A 15,642-nucleotide genomic window follows, 5' to 3' on the forward strand; every position below is an offset into this window, starting at 1 on the left:
GCCAGTAATTTTCCAGCTGTTCCTGGGGAATTCACTTCATCTCCATGGGAAGGAAGGAAGAATGAGATAAGGAGCCAAGGGTATTTCAGGAAAAATCCCTCTTTCTGGAAATTAGAGAAGACAGGAAGTAATGCTCTTGTGTTTGTCTTAGCTTTATTTGAGAATTAGATGATGTATGTGCAGTGTGCCCCACTAATGATGTTCATATAATAAATGTTAGCTATTATGATGATGCATACTGTTATTAACTATGTCATAGTAAGATTTCACAGAGTCTGACTGGATCCAAGATAGACATCAGAAACCATCTGCTGGCATTCTAGAGATCAGAACTGCATTGTATTTTTAAGTTCTACATTCTGATTTATATTATATCTGGTTAGTAACCCTCAAAATTTGAGCAAAGTAGCAAGCTACATTGTACTTAGTTAAATGTTTTTCCTCTTGTCTGGTATCCTATTCCAGAAAAGCAGTTTCTCCACCCCTTAGCTGCCAGTGCAGGTGTGGGTGGGCTCCTGATTCTCCCCTTTCTGATTCCACCACATGGGGTAGGTTCTACAGGTGGTTGAGTGCAAGGTACAGGTGAATGTATGGCTCCCTTTACTGGGACAATTAGGGCTGAGCACCTGCATAGAGAAGCTCCTGTCTTCATCACACACAACTTTCTAATGCTCTTCTTTTGAGAACCCATTGTTATTTACATTTTCTTTCTCCCCTTTCTAAGGAATGTTGTATCTTTTTGTGTTACGACCCAAAGTTAAATGCCATAAAATTATAGTAGGTTTAAAATCAGACCTGATCAGGAGAAAATTTTGTTTTCTCCACTGGACTCTAAACCACAGTATTTTATGTCCTGGATTGTCTAGCAACTCAGTTCTCCAGAGCTAAAGTGAGGTATAAATACAGTACCTTTTCCAGATGTATAAATACTGTAGTTCATACAGCAGTTCCGTTCTGTTGGCCATGTGCTAGTGAAGAAACTGTAGGAATGATTTGCCTCTCCTTTAGCAGGTGTGTAGAGTAACAGTCCTCGTGTGAAAGTCCCCCCTCCATAGCCTGGCAGCTCTGCTGGCATCAGTTTCTTCAATTACTGTATGCCTCAATAATTGATAGAGTTAAGTGAGTGCAGGTTCGTTTTTTTCGCTGCGTTCCCCTTGAGTGCTTCAGCAACATGAGGCAATTTATCATGCTTTCTGTGCACCAGTGCATAGACTTTTAAAAGAATGAATTAGACTTTCCCTTCCTGTCCAAAAAATAAGCAATTCTCAGGTTTGCAGTGTTGAAAGTCCTGATTGGATCGTTGGTCCAGCAATATCAGCAGGCCAAAGTAACCCAAATCATAGACCCCTCTATTGCTTTTTCCCTCTTGCTTCATTTCCCTTCAGAGAAAGACCCAATTAAAAACATTTGTGGATTTTTCTGAGGCTGTTTCTTTCACAGAGGTTACATTCAGCTCTTTGGCAAAGAAAAATGCCAGAGCAATTAGTGGCTCTAGGGAACCACTAGTTGTTTATGTACTATTTCAGAAGGACCCATTGTGGGCACAGTAGCCTCTACACAGAGGTTCCTTTTAGAATGTGAACGCTTCCTCACTATTTGGAGTATGCTTAAAATTGAAATCAACAGTCCTGCCTTCACAAAGATGCCTTGATTGTATATTCCAGATTAGAAGATGTCATGGCGGCATTCAGTAAGGACACGGGTTTCTTTTCATCATTCTTCTCTGCTCACCTCCAGCTTGCGAGCTCTTGTTTCTCTTTAACATTCAAGAATATTCTGTGATACACTTCTGGAAGACCTGCTGCCGAAATGAAGGAATATATAACAGCAAGTAACTTAGTCATTTCCTAGGTGACATCCTAATAGGAAACCCATTTTTGGATAACAGCCCAACTGGAACTAATTCTCCACTATCCCTCCCAGTCAGGAAATAGCATGTCCAAATTAATCAAATGTTCTGGTGCCGTGTATATGCTAATGTTTAGTGTAATGATGGTGCTGCATCATACAACATGACCAGTTTGTAAAGAATTAGAAATAATTATAGAACCAAGAGGAATGTTATTTAATCTTTCGTTTATTGAGACATTAGCCTAGGATCTTGTAAGTACTTCTTAGTCAAGATTACAAATAGCTGTTAGTTTCCAGAAGCTCTACAGATTGTGCAGGTTGGTAAGGTTCTGGTTAATAGAATGCCAGGAAGCAGAATTTATAATAGCATCAATGCACCAATGCAGAATGTGAGACCCATACCTTTCTAAAGAAACCAACAGAGCCTACACTATCTTAATGGTGTAAAGTAATCTTTAATACACTGTAATTCGGGGAAGATTTACCTTTCAAAAATAAAATAGCCAAATTGGGGAAGTTCAGATAGGATGAGAAGAAAATGTGTATGTAATAATACATAATCAGAAGATAAAATTTGCTATGCAGTGGCCATTTGAAGTAGAAGCACAGCTTCAAAAAGGATTTATTTCTTTAAAAATTGGATTTTAATCACAGACTTCACTTACAGAGTTTTAAAAGCTTTTAAATGCAGTTGAATTTCATGTTTTATTATCCTTCTATATAACCATTCAGATTTTCAAACCAGACAAATTTTTTAAAAGATCAGACCTTTCACTTTAAGAGAGAGCCAACAAGAAAAGGTTGGAGAATTCAGTACAAATTCTAGTGCCCCATGGCCTGAAGGACACACCTGTGGGGTGGGGTGGGGAGACCTAAGCCTTTCCCCTGACCCTGGGAGGCCAAAACCCAACCTTATCAGCCCAGGTTTTATCTTAAGATTTCTCTGAATAGTCAACTCACTTAAACTATATAAAAAGTGAAAATTGCATTTCAAAAATTGTATTTTTGTTACTTTCAGGAGAATAGCAATTGTATAAAATGAAGCACAACAGTATATTATATAGCCTCTGTTTTCCCAGGTTCTTCACTTAAAATTTGATTAAGACAATCATATACTTTGAAGATGGGGAATAATGAATTGCCACTCATATTCTCCTGTGGTTTTAGCTTCAGAGTGTGAATTCTATCTTTGCTCTTCTTATCCCAGTGTGATATTCAGAGTTTCCAGAAATGGAAACTTTTAAGATAGTCTACCTTTAGTGCAGAAGGACCTTGAGAAAAGATGTCTTTGTTGATGTCAGCATTCCACAAACATCCTATTCTAGCGAAATTGACCTATAATATCCAATACCCTGCCTGAGCCTGGGTCACTTGGTGATGTGTGTTAAGTTTGGCTAAAACTACAAGTTACCATTCTCCAAGTGATTCCCATTCATTAAATTTTTTAATTTTCCTTTTTTTCTTATAAGAAAGTAATTTTCTCATTAACAAAAATTGTTAAAAAGCATTTAGGATATTTTAAAAGATATTCCGAGTAATGTAGCTTCCTTGGAGGTGTTTTTCTGAGGTATAGTTTGTATTTTAAAATCTGGGTCTTTGCAAATAAAATGAATTTTCATTCATGGAAACCACATATTTTTAAAATACAAAAATGGTTACTACTAGAAGTGCCCTGGAGAGCATGTTGGTACCAAATGCTAGAAACTACAGAAGGAATGGAAGATCATTAGCTTCACTTTTTTCTAATCTCCCAAGCACTTGTAATCTGTTGTCTAGTTATAACAAAATTGTTTCTGTTAAATGTCACTGAAATATGAATCCATATTTAACTAGATTTGTGACTTTTGGTAGTTGTGATATTGACTTTTATAAACTGTATTTTAGAGTATACTGTCTAGGTGCTCTAATTTGATTATTCCTTTATTCACTTTCCCATTCAAAAGTATTTTAATGCCAATCTGTACAAGGCACTGATTTAGGTGCTATAAATATGACTTAAGCCAGGAGTCTTTCCTTAGAAAGTTTATAGTCTGTAATTGAGACAATGCTTGTAAATAAATAACTATAGAACATGTTTTAAAAAACAAGATGTTTAAGATCAGTGCAGTCAACAGCTATGTGAGTTCAGAGAAGGGCAACAGTGTAGGTCAAGAAGAATTTGAGATGGTTCACTTTGTGAAGAATGTTGCTTTTGACTGAATGTTAAATATTTGAGTGAAATTTTGAGGACTGACAGAAAACAGAAAAATTCTGTAAAGCAATTATCCTTCAATAGAAAATAAATTAATTTAAAAAAATATTTGAGTGAAATTGCTAAGTCATTTGTTGTTCAGTCGCTCAGTTGTGTCCGACTCTGCAACCCTATGGACTGCAGCCCTCCAGGCATCCCTGTCTTTCACTATCTCCCAGAGTTTGCTCAAACTCATGTCCATTGAGTTGATGATACCATCCAACCATCTCATGGTAGTTTTATTTTTAGTTTTTTTAAGAAATCTCCATACTGTCCTCCACAGTGGCTGTATCACTTTACATTCCCACCAACAGTGTAAGAGCATTCTCTTTTCTCCACACCCTCTCCAGTATTTATTGTTTGTAAATATATTTTTGATGATGGCCATTCTGATCAGTGTGAGGTGGTACCTCATTGTAGGGTTTTTTTTGGTACTTATTTAATTTGGCTGCACCAGGTCTCAGTTGCAACATGTGGGATCTAGATCCCTGACCAGGAATGGAACCTGGGCCCCTTGCATTGGGAGTGTGAAGGCCCAGCCATTGGACCATCAGAGAAGTCCCCTCACTGAGTTTTGATTTGCATTTCTCTAATGATTAGGAGTTGATGATGGACAGGGAGGCCTGGCATGCTGTGATTCATGGGGTCGCAAAGAGTCGGACACGACTGAGCGACTGAACTGAGCTGAATGATTAGTGGTGTTGAACGTCTTTTCATTTTCCTTTTTGCCATCTGTCTGTCCTCTTTGGAGAAAAGTCTATTTAAGTCTTCTACCCATTTTTTAAATTGTTTTTTTGATATTGAGCTGCATGAGCTATTTGTATGTTAACACATATATGTGGAATCTAGAAGAATGGTACAGGTGAACCTACTTGCAAAGCAGAAAAAAAAGAGAGACACAGAGGACAAACATATGGACACCAAGGGGAAAGGGGAGAGGGATGGATTGGGAGGCTGGGGTTGACATGTGTACACCACTGTGTATGCAGCAGATGGCTGTGAGGGCCTACCGTAGAGTACAGGGTGGGGAGGAGAAGGTGCAGGATGTTTGTGGGACATAAAGTTAGCCTTAAAAATGCTTTCCAGTATACATTAGGTGTGGGTTTCCCTGGCGCTCAGACAATACGGAATCCGCCTGCAATGCGGGAGACCTGGGTTTGATCCCTGGGTTGGGAAGATCCCCTGGAGGAGGGCATGGCAACCCACTCCAGTATTCTTGCCTGGAGAATCCCCACGGACAGAAAGCCTGGCGGGCTGCAGTCCGTGGGGTCACAGTCAGACACAACTGAGCGACTAAGCACAGCACATACGTTAGGTGCAGACGAGTACTGTTGGATTCCCCTTGTGCAGGTTACCTAGAGTAGTTAAATACTTAGGTCAGACAGCACATTGATAGATGCCAGGGAGTTAGGGACAGAGTTTCGTCTAAGGAAGGTGAAAAACACAGGAGAGGGATGATGGTGAGAGTTGCACAACAATGTGAATATACTTAGTGGCACTGAACTGTACAGTTAAGTGGTTAAAGTAGTATGTTTTATATTATATGACTTTTACCACAATAAAAAAATATTTAAGGGTAGAATACTTAGGGATAGTAGTGGGAAATATTCTAGGCAGAAGAGAAAACAGAGATCCCAAAACTCGGTGCATAGACAGGCAATCATGCATATTACAGCCCACGTGAAGTGGAGCGTATAAAGGGGAAGAGGACTGGAAACATAAGTAGGGACTGATCCGTGGAGCCTTGAATACCTGACTGAGTGTTTAAGTGTTCTTCAGCACCAGTGGGAACCAGCATGACATTTTGAGTATGAGCAGTAATGTCTGATCTGAAATAGAGTGAAGGCAAAGAGAAGGCAGAGGGAAGTTAGGGTTCCCTTTGAGAGAGAACAAAGGCTTAAAGTAGGCGCGTGTATATAGAGATACTGCAGGGATAGATAAGGCAAGCATGTTAACATTTGGGATGTGGGCAAAGAGAAAAGAGCAACCAAGTGTGGCCTGAAGTTTTGAACTGTCATTCTGTAAAATCAAAAGGAACGCTAAAGCAGAGTTCTCCCAGGCTGTCTTCCTGATTGTCGCCCCCCTTGGTATCTGTCTTCTCCAGACCTGCCTTGTAGACCTGTGCTTCTGTTAAGAAGTAAGAAAGTAGTTGTCTACTTCCGGCTTGTTCAGTAAGTAGCAGTGAGGCAAGAGCTATATGCAGCTTCCTCTTGCCAGCCTCAGGGATTGTTTATATCTGACAATCACAGAACTCTTAACTTGGTTGTGCTGTCATAGTTTTCTTATTTACGTGCCCCGCAAATGGATAACCTGCAAGGATGCCTCAACATGATCACTTTCTCCAGCCCCATCACTAATCTCCTGGTAGCTTCTCAAACACACCAAGCCTCTCTTCAACCTCAGGGCCTTTGCACATGCTGTTGCCATTTCCCATGTCTAGTGCTTTGCTTGTTTGGGGCTTTAGTTTAAATGTCATTCCCTCAAGAGGCATTATCTGTTTACCTTCTCTGAAGAAGGTTCCACTCTCTGTTCTCTACGCCCTTTGTTTCTTTCCTACCTATTACTTATTACAACTTAAAATTACTTTATTTGGGTGCTTATTCATTTTCTTTTGTCCTCTTTCCCTGACAAAACATAAAGTCTATGGTAGCATAAGCCATGTCTCTCTTCTTGATCCCTGTATCCCTAGTACCAGAACTATGTCTGGTACTCCTTCAGAGACGCTCAGGAAGTGGTTGTTGAATTAATGAGTGAATTAATTAATGGATGAACCACATATTCAGAATATAACCTAACACTGTCACCGCTTACCCCAAAATAATTTGATTAAATGTAAGGAGAGTAGCAGTGATAGCCTTCAAATCAATATATTCTTATTAAAAAGTATTTGTGTATTTCACATGGTGGTTTTTGAGAAATAGAACAAGTACTAAGCATTCTCCTTAAATTCCTGAACTTACATATTCAATAAAAGCTCTGCAATGCCATACTGTGTTGCCATGATTTTCAACCTTTTTAAAAATGAAATAGAACAGAGAACAGAATAGAAAATATCAGAGTGCATTGCATGCGGTAAGTATAACTTCAAGAAACTTTGTAGTGTGTGTGTGTTGGTCACAATATGAAACTGTTTTTTTTACTGTGACTCAGAGTCAATATATGCTCTTGTATCTCCATGTTATCCCACACCTAATCCCTTATCTGACTGCTGTCATAGTTCTTGAAAGCCAGAATTGAATTGTCATCTTGCAGTGTTAGGATTGCTTGTGGGTCTATTTGCAGTGGAAGCCTTCTCACAAATGCATGCCAAAATTTGACTTTTTTTTCTTTTAGGTTTTTTCTTATTGATCAACCTACCTCGATCTCTCTTTTAATGTTCCGTCCTGCTGTAAAGTGTTCCCAGAGCCCCTTTCATTGCAGAGTGATGGGCTTTGAAGTTAACTGGTGGGGAGGAAGAGCCAGTCAGGGTTGGACAGCAGTAAGACATGGTGTTCTTTACATGGAGAATTTGGACAATGATTTGACACACAGTGGCAATATTTGCTAAAATGAAATTTATGTTAAGTCTTTTTTCTCTTTTTTTCCTCTTTCTAAGCTGCTTGCCTTGTGCTTGGCTGTATGATTTTCCCTGATGGCTGGGATTCAGATGAAGTAAAACGGATGTGTGGAGAAAAGACAGACAAGTACACTCTTGGGGCTTGTTCAGTCCGCTGGGCCTACATCCTGGCCATCATTGGGATTTTGGATGCCCTCATCCTCTCATTTCTGGCATTCGTGCTTGGTAACCGACAAGACAGCTTGATGGCAGAGGAACTGAAGGCAGAAAACAAAGGTAAGACTGCTTTGGGGAACTTAACCCACAGCACAAAAAACGGCGTTCTCCATCCTTTCGCATCTGGTAGCATCCCCTCTTGGTCTAATTTGCTGCTTTTTTTAAAAAATTGAAGTATAGTTGATTTACGATGTTATTTTAATTTCTGCTGCACAGCAAAGTGATTCAGTTAGACAATGTATCTACATTCTTTTTCATGTCCCTTTCCACTATGGTTTATTATAAAATACTGAATATAGTTCCCTGTGCTATACAGTAGGACCTTGATGTTTATCCACTGTTCATGTTTTTAAAAATCTATTTTGTTGAAATATAGTTGATTTATAATGTTAATTTCTACTGTACATCAAGGTGTACATTCTTTTTCATATTCTTTTCCATTATGGTTTATCACAGGATATTGAATGTAATTCCCTCTGCTATACAATACAACCTTAGGGTTTACCAAGGAGGTGGAGGGTTAGGGAAAGGATGATTTGGGAGTTTGGGACAAGCAGATGCTGCATCTTTTCATGGTGTCTAGTTTAGACTTCCTCAAGCATAATTCAAGACACTTATGCAATTAAAATAGCGTATTTTTGCATTTACCTTTCTGAGGTTGAGTCCATAATATTTCAATACTTTTTCAGTTTCTTTTTCCTTCCCTCTCTGAGTTCATGGCTATGATACAACATGTATGTAGAGAGAGAGAGGAGAACATTCTCTACTTGGCTAAACAATAAGTGAAATAAATGCCTGGGAAATCTTTGAGAATCATCTATAAGCATCTTTACTCAGCTACTCACTATATTTGAATTTAGACTCAATCTCTCCAAAAGAGGTAGAGATACCCCAAATAGTTACAGTAAGCTATTTCAGTAATTGCTTAATTAGCTGAATTTTAAATGTGTTATCTGGGTAATCAAAGTCCTCAAATTTCTTTTCAAAAAGAAAATGCCTTCTGAAACATACACACACAACACACAAACTAGGGTAGAAAATAGGACATTGACTAGTGAATGATATATGAATATTATAGTATCCCAGTAAGAGGTAGCAAGTCATTATTCAAGATGAATCTTTTAATTTTCTTTCCAGATTTCTAAACCAATTTCTTGGGATAGAATTTTACTGTCTCTGTTTTGTTAAAGCCTTAGTTTCCTTAAATTGTTTTATCTTTATATTATCTTTAATACTTTGGAGCCACCTTCAATTAAGTGGCGCAGCCTTCTAGCTTTTTTCCCTAATTAAGAACTAAATCCATCCTTGAATTATGAAATTCAGTTTATTTCGAGTAGTGTTTATTTCAAAACTCTTTACTGCCTCAAATATAAGCATACGTTAGCACCTACATGAATGTCACATGTAATGATAGTGTAGTAAGCTTTATGTTTAGAGCATCACTCCTTATGCTTGTAAACCATGAAATATAAAGAGATAAATAGAGAAGTCTAGGAGAGCAGCAGTCATGCATGAGCCCTTTATCTCCCTCATTTATAGACAGAAAACATAATGGTTTACTCAGTTCTATCAGAAATATTCTAAACACAAAAATAATCCTCTCATAAGGGAATAGTGCTGAACTTCCCCAAAACACAACCACTTCCCTCTCAAAGTTGCCTATTCTACATAAAAAGGACCATGTGAAGATGGTGATTACACTTACAAAGCATGTTGAAGATTTAAAGTGCTTTCACATTTACTCATTAATTTGGTGCCCTTGGCTATTGTCTTTGGGACTTGTTGTATGTACATGGGTCTTTGTCCTATTAAATTCACTTCAAATTTCATGGTAAAGATAACTTAATATTAGAATAACTTTCCCTAGAGAATGAATTAAAAAAAAACACTACTTTGTTCTGCAAATGCTTGTTTCTGACCACCACCCAGAATGCTATTTATTCACTATACAAATCAAAGTTACATTAAAAACCTTTAACTTTCCAGGTACTCTTTGACCACATGTAACAAGAAGAAAAAAATTAGCAAAACCAGGAAAGTTTTCACTTGACTACTGAGAATTCTCACTCATAATCTCATATTATGAGAATCTGACAATTCTCCTGAATTCATACCTCAGGAAGGAACAGAAGGATTTTAGAATAATAATAGTTTTTAAGATGAATCTTTCCCTCCAGTTGATTCAATTAAATGTGGATGTCTGATCCCTTCTATCTAGGTCTTTATTAAAGAAAATGTTATTTTCAACTCGATATATTGGAAACACCTTAGTAAAAGCTTTAATGGGAAAGAAGATTAAAAGAAACCAATATAAGGTTTAGGGACTATCTGTATATAATTTTTCATGTTGATCTTCTTCTGCATTTGGATGTATCATATATGGGTGTAGACCACAGTTTCTTCCATGTGGTTCTGAAGAACTAAAATCTGTAGCAGTTCATCTAGATCACATAAGATAGATCTAGTAAAGCAGCAAAGAACATCAGGCCATACTGATAAAATATTTCAATTCTCCTGCATTTTTATTTCACAATTGCAATTCCTTTTCCTAGAACTCTGATAATGTGTCAACAGTTTTATTACCCAGGCATTTCTTAAACAATAAGGTCTGTTTAAAGTCAGAGCAGGTCTAAGCCTTGTATAAAATGTGATCATACATGAATGTTTCTGAGAAATTATAGATTTACAGTTGTACAAAGTGGGCTTTATTGTTATTATTCAAATACTTGTTCAGTGTTGAAACTTGCAAAAACTTAGGTTGTTTGAGAGAAAGCCTATCAGTGATTTGTTTGTATGTTTGTATATAGGCATAGTTTCACTAACCAGTAGTTTAATGGCTTTGAAGTGCACACAATAACCAAAACCAAATACCTTGATGTTACCTTCTATTAGATCTTACTTCCCTGAGGATCTATAAAAATAATTTGTAATTATGAAATTGGTTATATACAAATAGGGGCTTTTGCAATTTGCATGGCTACGTTAATATAAGTTCTCCCTTATTGAAACTGTTTCTCATGATTATTTTTTTTTCTAGTAAAACTAACATTATGTCCTTTGATAGCTAAGGCCTCCTTTGGGTTCCAAGGCAATGCAGTAAAACAAGAGGCAGATCTAGCTCATGGAATTTTAGGGGATTTTATAAACTACATGATGCCTTCTAGTATCATGGAAGCAGATAGTACCATAATTGAAGCTTTGGCTCAGAAGAAGAAACCTTTGTACATTCATGTATAGGTTATATCGCCACACGCACTGTAATACTTTTTACAGTCTTCCAGTTTTATGACCTGCCAGTCATCATAACAAACTACACCCTATAGCAAGTAGTGGGACCATTATGGGAAGAATAAACGTGCAACTGTGGCATATGCCCCACAATGCAAAGAAGTTTGTCCTGAAAGGCCTTATCATTTTTCTTCATTTGTTTTTTATAATTAATGTAAGAACGTGCTTGCCCTGTGTATCTAGAGAAGCCACCAAATGGGTTCAGTATAATAAGATACTGCTTAGATCTATGAGTCCTTCCCAACAGCCACCCCAGTGATCAAAACAAGAATCACTGTTACAGACCATAGCAGAGAAGGGAAGGACACTCAGTTCTGATTGTTGACCTATATGCTCCAGAATCATGAATTAATCTTCATGAAGGTGCTTTTCAAAGAGAAAAGAGGAGAGGTGCTCAGATGAACACGTGTGCCTCTGCCTCTTAAGATGGATTTCCAGTGACCTCACCTCAATCCCATTTCCATGGCCCCATACCATACCCCTCACAGCATTTCATAAGGCCTTCCTTTTCAAAGAATGTAAACATAATTTGAAAGAGCTCAAAGCTGAAGTTTATCATAAATTGTGAAATGGCAAAGTTTGAATGAAGGAGTTGTGATGTTCTTTCACCAAACCAAAAGCAACAGCTTTGATGATGCAAGTGTTATCTTAGAGGGAACTTCTGTAAGAGATAAAGTTAATCATCTGTGGCAGTCAATCAGACTTCTGAAATATTTTTACATGCCCCACACAAGCTTCCACTGAAAAACAAAAAAGGAGTGAAAACTTTAAATACCCAGCTCACTGTATACAAGAGTTAGCATATACAAGAAAACATAGCCGTGTCCCCTGAATCTGGGGAGCCAGCCCTGCTGGCTGTGTGCTGTCCCTGGATCTGGGGATAGATGCAGACAGGCAGGTGTTCATTCTTGTTTGGGAGTTGGACAGCGTGATTTCTAAATGAGCCAACAACACTAGGCATTTAACCTCGTTATGCTGCTTAATTGCATATTTTAACACACTGAACTGTGAAGTCAATTTAATTATGTAAAATTAAAGTTTCATCCAGATAAAAAGGATTTGAAATGAAAGCTTCATTTTCAATTTCTTTCATTAATTGTGAAAGGATAAATAATTACATTTTCCAGAGCTCCTTTGCCACAAATATCTCTTTCCTTGTCAGACACCACTCATAAAGAGGTCTGTTTCTGCATTTGTGTGTATGGTCTTTGGAACTGCTTATCAGATAATTGGGGCCTCTCAAGCAGTTTTAAAGTCACTTTGTCTTCTAGCACTTCAACTGCAAATGAGAAAACATTATCCATCAAGAGATGACTTCAGCTACCATTTATTAAGTGGTTTAAGCTATTTTTAATGCTATAATAGGGGGAGTTACAATAAATTCATTTTACATAAATAACTAATTGAGAAACACTTCAGAATTTTTTTTTTAACACTTCAGAATTTTGACTGAAGGTACCATGCCATGCCACGACCTCATTGTGGGCGGCAGTGTGGTCTGTGGATAGAACGCTCACTGCCGAGAGCTGGTATGATGTGACCTGAGGGGCTCTGTGTTCATATCTTAATAGTCCCAGAATTCAGCTTCCTTGTCCGTAAAATGCAGGCTTGCCTACATGACATCTGAGGTTTCTTCCAGCTGTAAAATATTCCAATTCAAGGGACACCCTCAGAGCTGCCCTTTAAGGTTGTCCTTGAAGGCTTTTTAGGGATGTGTTAGCAATGCAGGGGTGACTAGGAGAAGGGAAAGAAAGTTCAAAAGGAAGGAGGTCGAGGATGCCTCAGTGTTTCTTCCTTAGTCATGCACCTCCCCACAGCCCCACTCATTCATACCATCAAGAGGAGAATGAGTCAGATTTAGAAACTCAGTCCCATGCAGAGGAGGCTCCTTGCCCCACTAGATTCCATGTGGACGCCTTGACAGTGAACAGAGCCCCAGATCACAGACCCAAACTCTGTTTCTGGTCCCAACTTTGGCACTTATTAGTCATGTGACTTTGAGTAAGTGTCTTAACATCTCAGAGCCTCTGCTTCACTTTCTTTAAAATGAGAACAGTAACACCCATCTCTGCCTCCTCTATAGAGTTGGGAGAATCTGACAAAAACATGGGTATAGAAGCAATTTATAATCAGTCATGTTGATATAGGCTTTGCTTATTGCTAATCATTTCCTCCAAATGACATTTTATTTGATCTTTGGAATAATCCTGTGAGATAGTTACTGTCATCCTAGTTTTACATGTCAGAACCTGAGGCTTGTAAAAGTTAAATATTTTGTGTAAATTTTCATAGCTAGGAAGGAATGGATCCAGGACTCAAACACAAATCATTTTACTCAGAATTTCAAGTTCTATTACACAACATGATGTAATCAATTCTTAGTGCATGCTGATTCTGTTGCTTTCCACTGACTAGTCAGCCCTGTACAAGTAAGAGTTTAGTCTTATTTTCATTTGGTAGCTTTTAGATAACGGTATTCAAACAAAAGCTTAATACACTTGAGAGTAGGGAATAGCCTTGGTTTAAAACTCATCCTCTTGCTTGACTCTGTAACTTTATAAAAACCTAGTGAGATAAGATCAGGAAACCTTCAAGTACTTTGAATTAAAGTTTTAGCAAGGCCACAGTGAATTGTGTTTCCCAGTGGGATTTGTGTTGAATGAAGTCCTTGTGGTCACTAAAGCATCTCAGAGTGTACATTGAAAAAATAGCATATATCCTGACACTTTTTCAGAAGGACTCAAATCAATCTGAGAGTTGAAACAGACCTTAGTGCTCATAGAATGGTTTTATATACTTGCAGCTTCTCACTCTTTCATAAGCTCACTTCATTCACTTTTTCTCCCCCAGCTCTACACGGACCCTGTCATATGAAGATCGCCCCTAGTGTCCTAACTGCCCGATTTCAGTCAGTTATCAGTCCTTGTATTAACTTGCTCTTGTTGTCGTTTAGTTGATCAGTTGTGTCAAAAGACACCCAGATCCTCACCCTTCTCTGTCCCATCACTGCTGCCACCCTGGTGCAGGCCAAGTCTTGGCAGAGCAGAACCAGTGCGATCCTGTTAAAGAAGGGTAGCTGGATCATGCTGTTCCTCAACTCGGGACCCTCCAGTGACTGGATGATGCACTCAGAGTGAAAGCTAGAATCCTTTCCCAGGGTGTGCAAGACCAGGCAGATCTGCCTCCGTCCTGGCCACTCTGACCTCCTCTGAGCTTTTTCTCCTTGCTTCCTCTGCTTCAGACGCACTGACGTTCTTGCTGTTTCTCAGACACTCCAGGGGTGGTCCCATCTCAGGGTCTACATTTGCTGTTCCCTCTGCCTGAAATGTTCTTCCTCAAAACCTCAAAGCTCGCTCCCTCATATCTTTCCTGTCTTACCCAAATATAACCCTCTCAGTGGGGTGTTCCCTGGCCAACCTTTCTAAAATGTTTTCTGACACATGTATTTTATCCAGCCCACTGAATATTCTGCTTCTTTTGTTGCTGCTGTTGTTGTTAATTGTCTCCCCAGAAAAGCTCCACAGGGGCAGGGATTTTTCTCTCTTGTTCACTACTGTATCCTCAGTGCCTAGAATAATGCATGGCATTTGTAAGTATACAATAATTATGTATTGAATGATTGAATTAATGAATTCATCTCTAGCTCATGAAATGGTCGTTCCATTGTTACACAGATCTTAACCTTGGAAGGTTTTTATTTCTGTTAAGTTGAAACATGCCTCCTTTAATGTTTAAAGTGAAAGTAAAGTGCTAGTCACTCAGTCATGTCAGACTCTTTGCAGCCCCATGGACTGTAGCCCACCGGGCTTCTCTGTCCATGGGCTTCTCCAGTCAAGAATACTGAAGTGGTTGCCATTTCCTTCTCCAGGGGTTCGTCCTGACCCAGGGATTGAACCTGCATCTCCTGCATTGCTGGCAAATTCTTTACTATCTGAGCCATATGGGAAGCCCACATCCTTGTGATATTTACTCACAGCTAACCCCTCTTCTACTTCAGACTCTTGATTTATGTGGAAACAGTTACTGTGTCTGTAATGGTTAAAGTTACACATTCACCAGCAGCATGACTCTCCATGTCTTGCTGGGCATCTGCAGGCACCCATGTAGTCAGTGCTGTCCGCTGTCTTCCCTAGGTGCCAGGGCAGAGTGCACCACTGGGGAGGGGGAGGGGGAGGACATCCAAAAGTGTGGGAGAAGGAAGAGAACTTTACAGTTGTCCATGGATGTGTTGCTAGAGTTCGTCTCCTTCAGTTGACCCTCTATGCCGAGGTAACTTGGACAACATCTAAGATGTTGTTGTGAGACTGACTCTAGTCTATCCAACAAATACACACTGAGATCATGAATGTACCATGGTGCGCTTGAAGAGGAAGCTCTCCCTTTGATGGGTACCCAACCTGAAATGATGCCCTCAGAGCAAGTGTCTTCCTCTCAGCCCTCCCCGATTAGACTGCCAGTCTGAAGTGGTTTAAGAATCTGAGGGCAAAGGCAGAGCGGACTT

General features: G+C 39.0%; 1 protein-coding gene across 6 annotated transcripts in view; it reads left to right on the forward strand.

Moving 5' to 3' along the window:
- Window positions 1-15,642, forward strand: part of LHFPL3 (LHFPL tetraspan subfamily member 3) — a 592,105-nt gene that overhangs the window by 387,043 nt on the left and 189,420 nt on the right. For all 6 annotated transcript variants that reach the window (XM_043872148.1, XM_043872147.1, XM_043872146.1 and 3 more), the window contains one exon: window positions 7,677-7,913. In XM_043872148.1, coding sequence (XP_043728083.1) covers window positions 7,677-7,913 — 237 coding nt within the window. The remainder of the gene's footprint in view (window positions 1-7,676; window positions 7,914-15,642) is intronic.

The sequence above is a fragment of the Cervus elaphus genome, chromosome 18 (genome assembly GCF_910594005.1).
Source record: "Cervus elaphus chromosome 18, mCerEla1.1, whole genome shotgun sequence".
In the NCBI taxonomy this organism is placed as follows: Eukaryota; Metazoa; Chordata; class Mammalia; order Artiodactyla; family Cervidae; genus Cervus; species Cervus elaphus.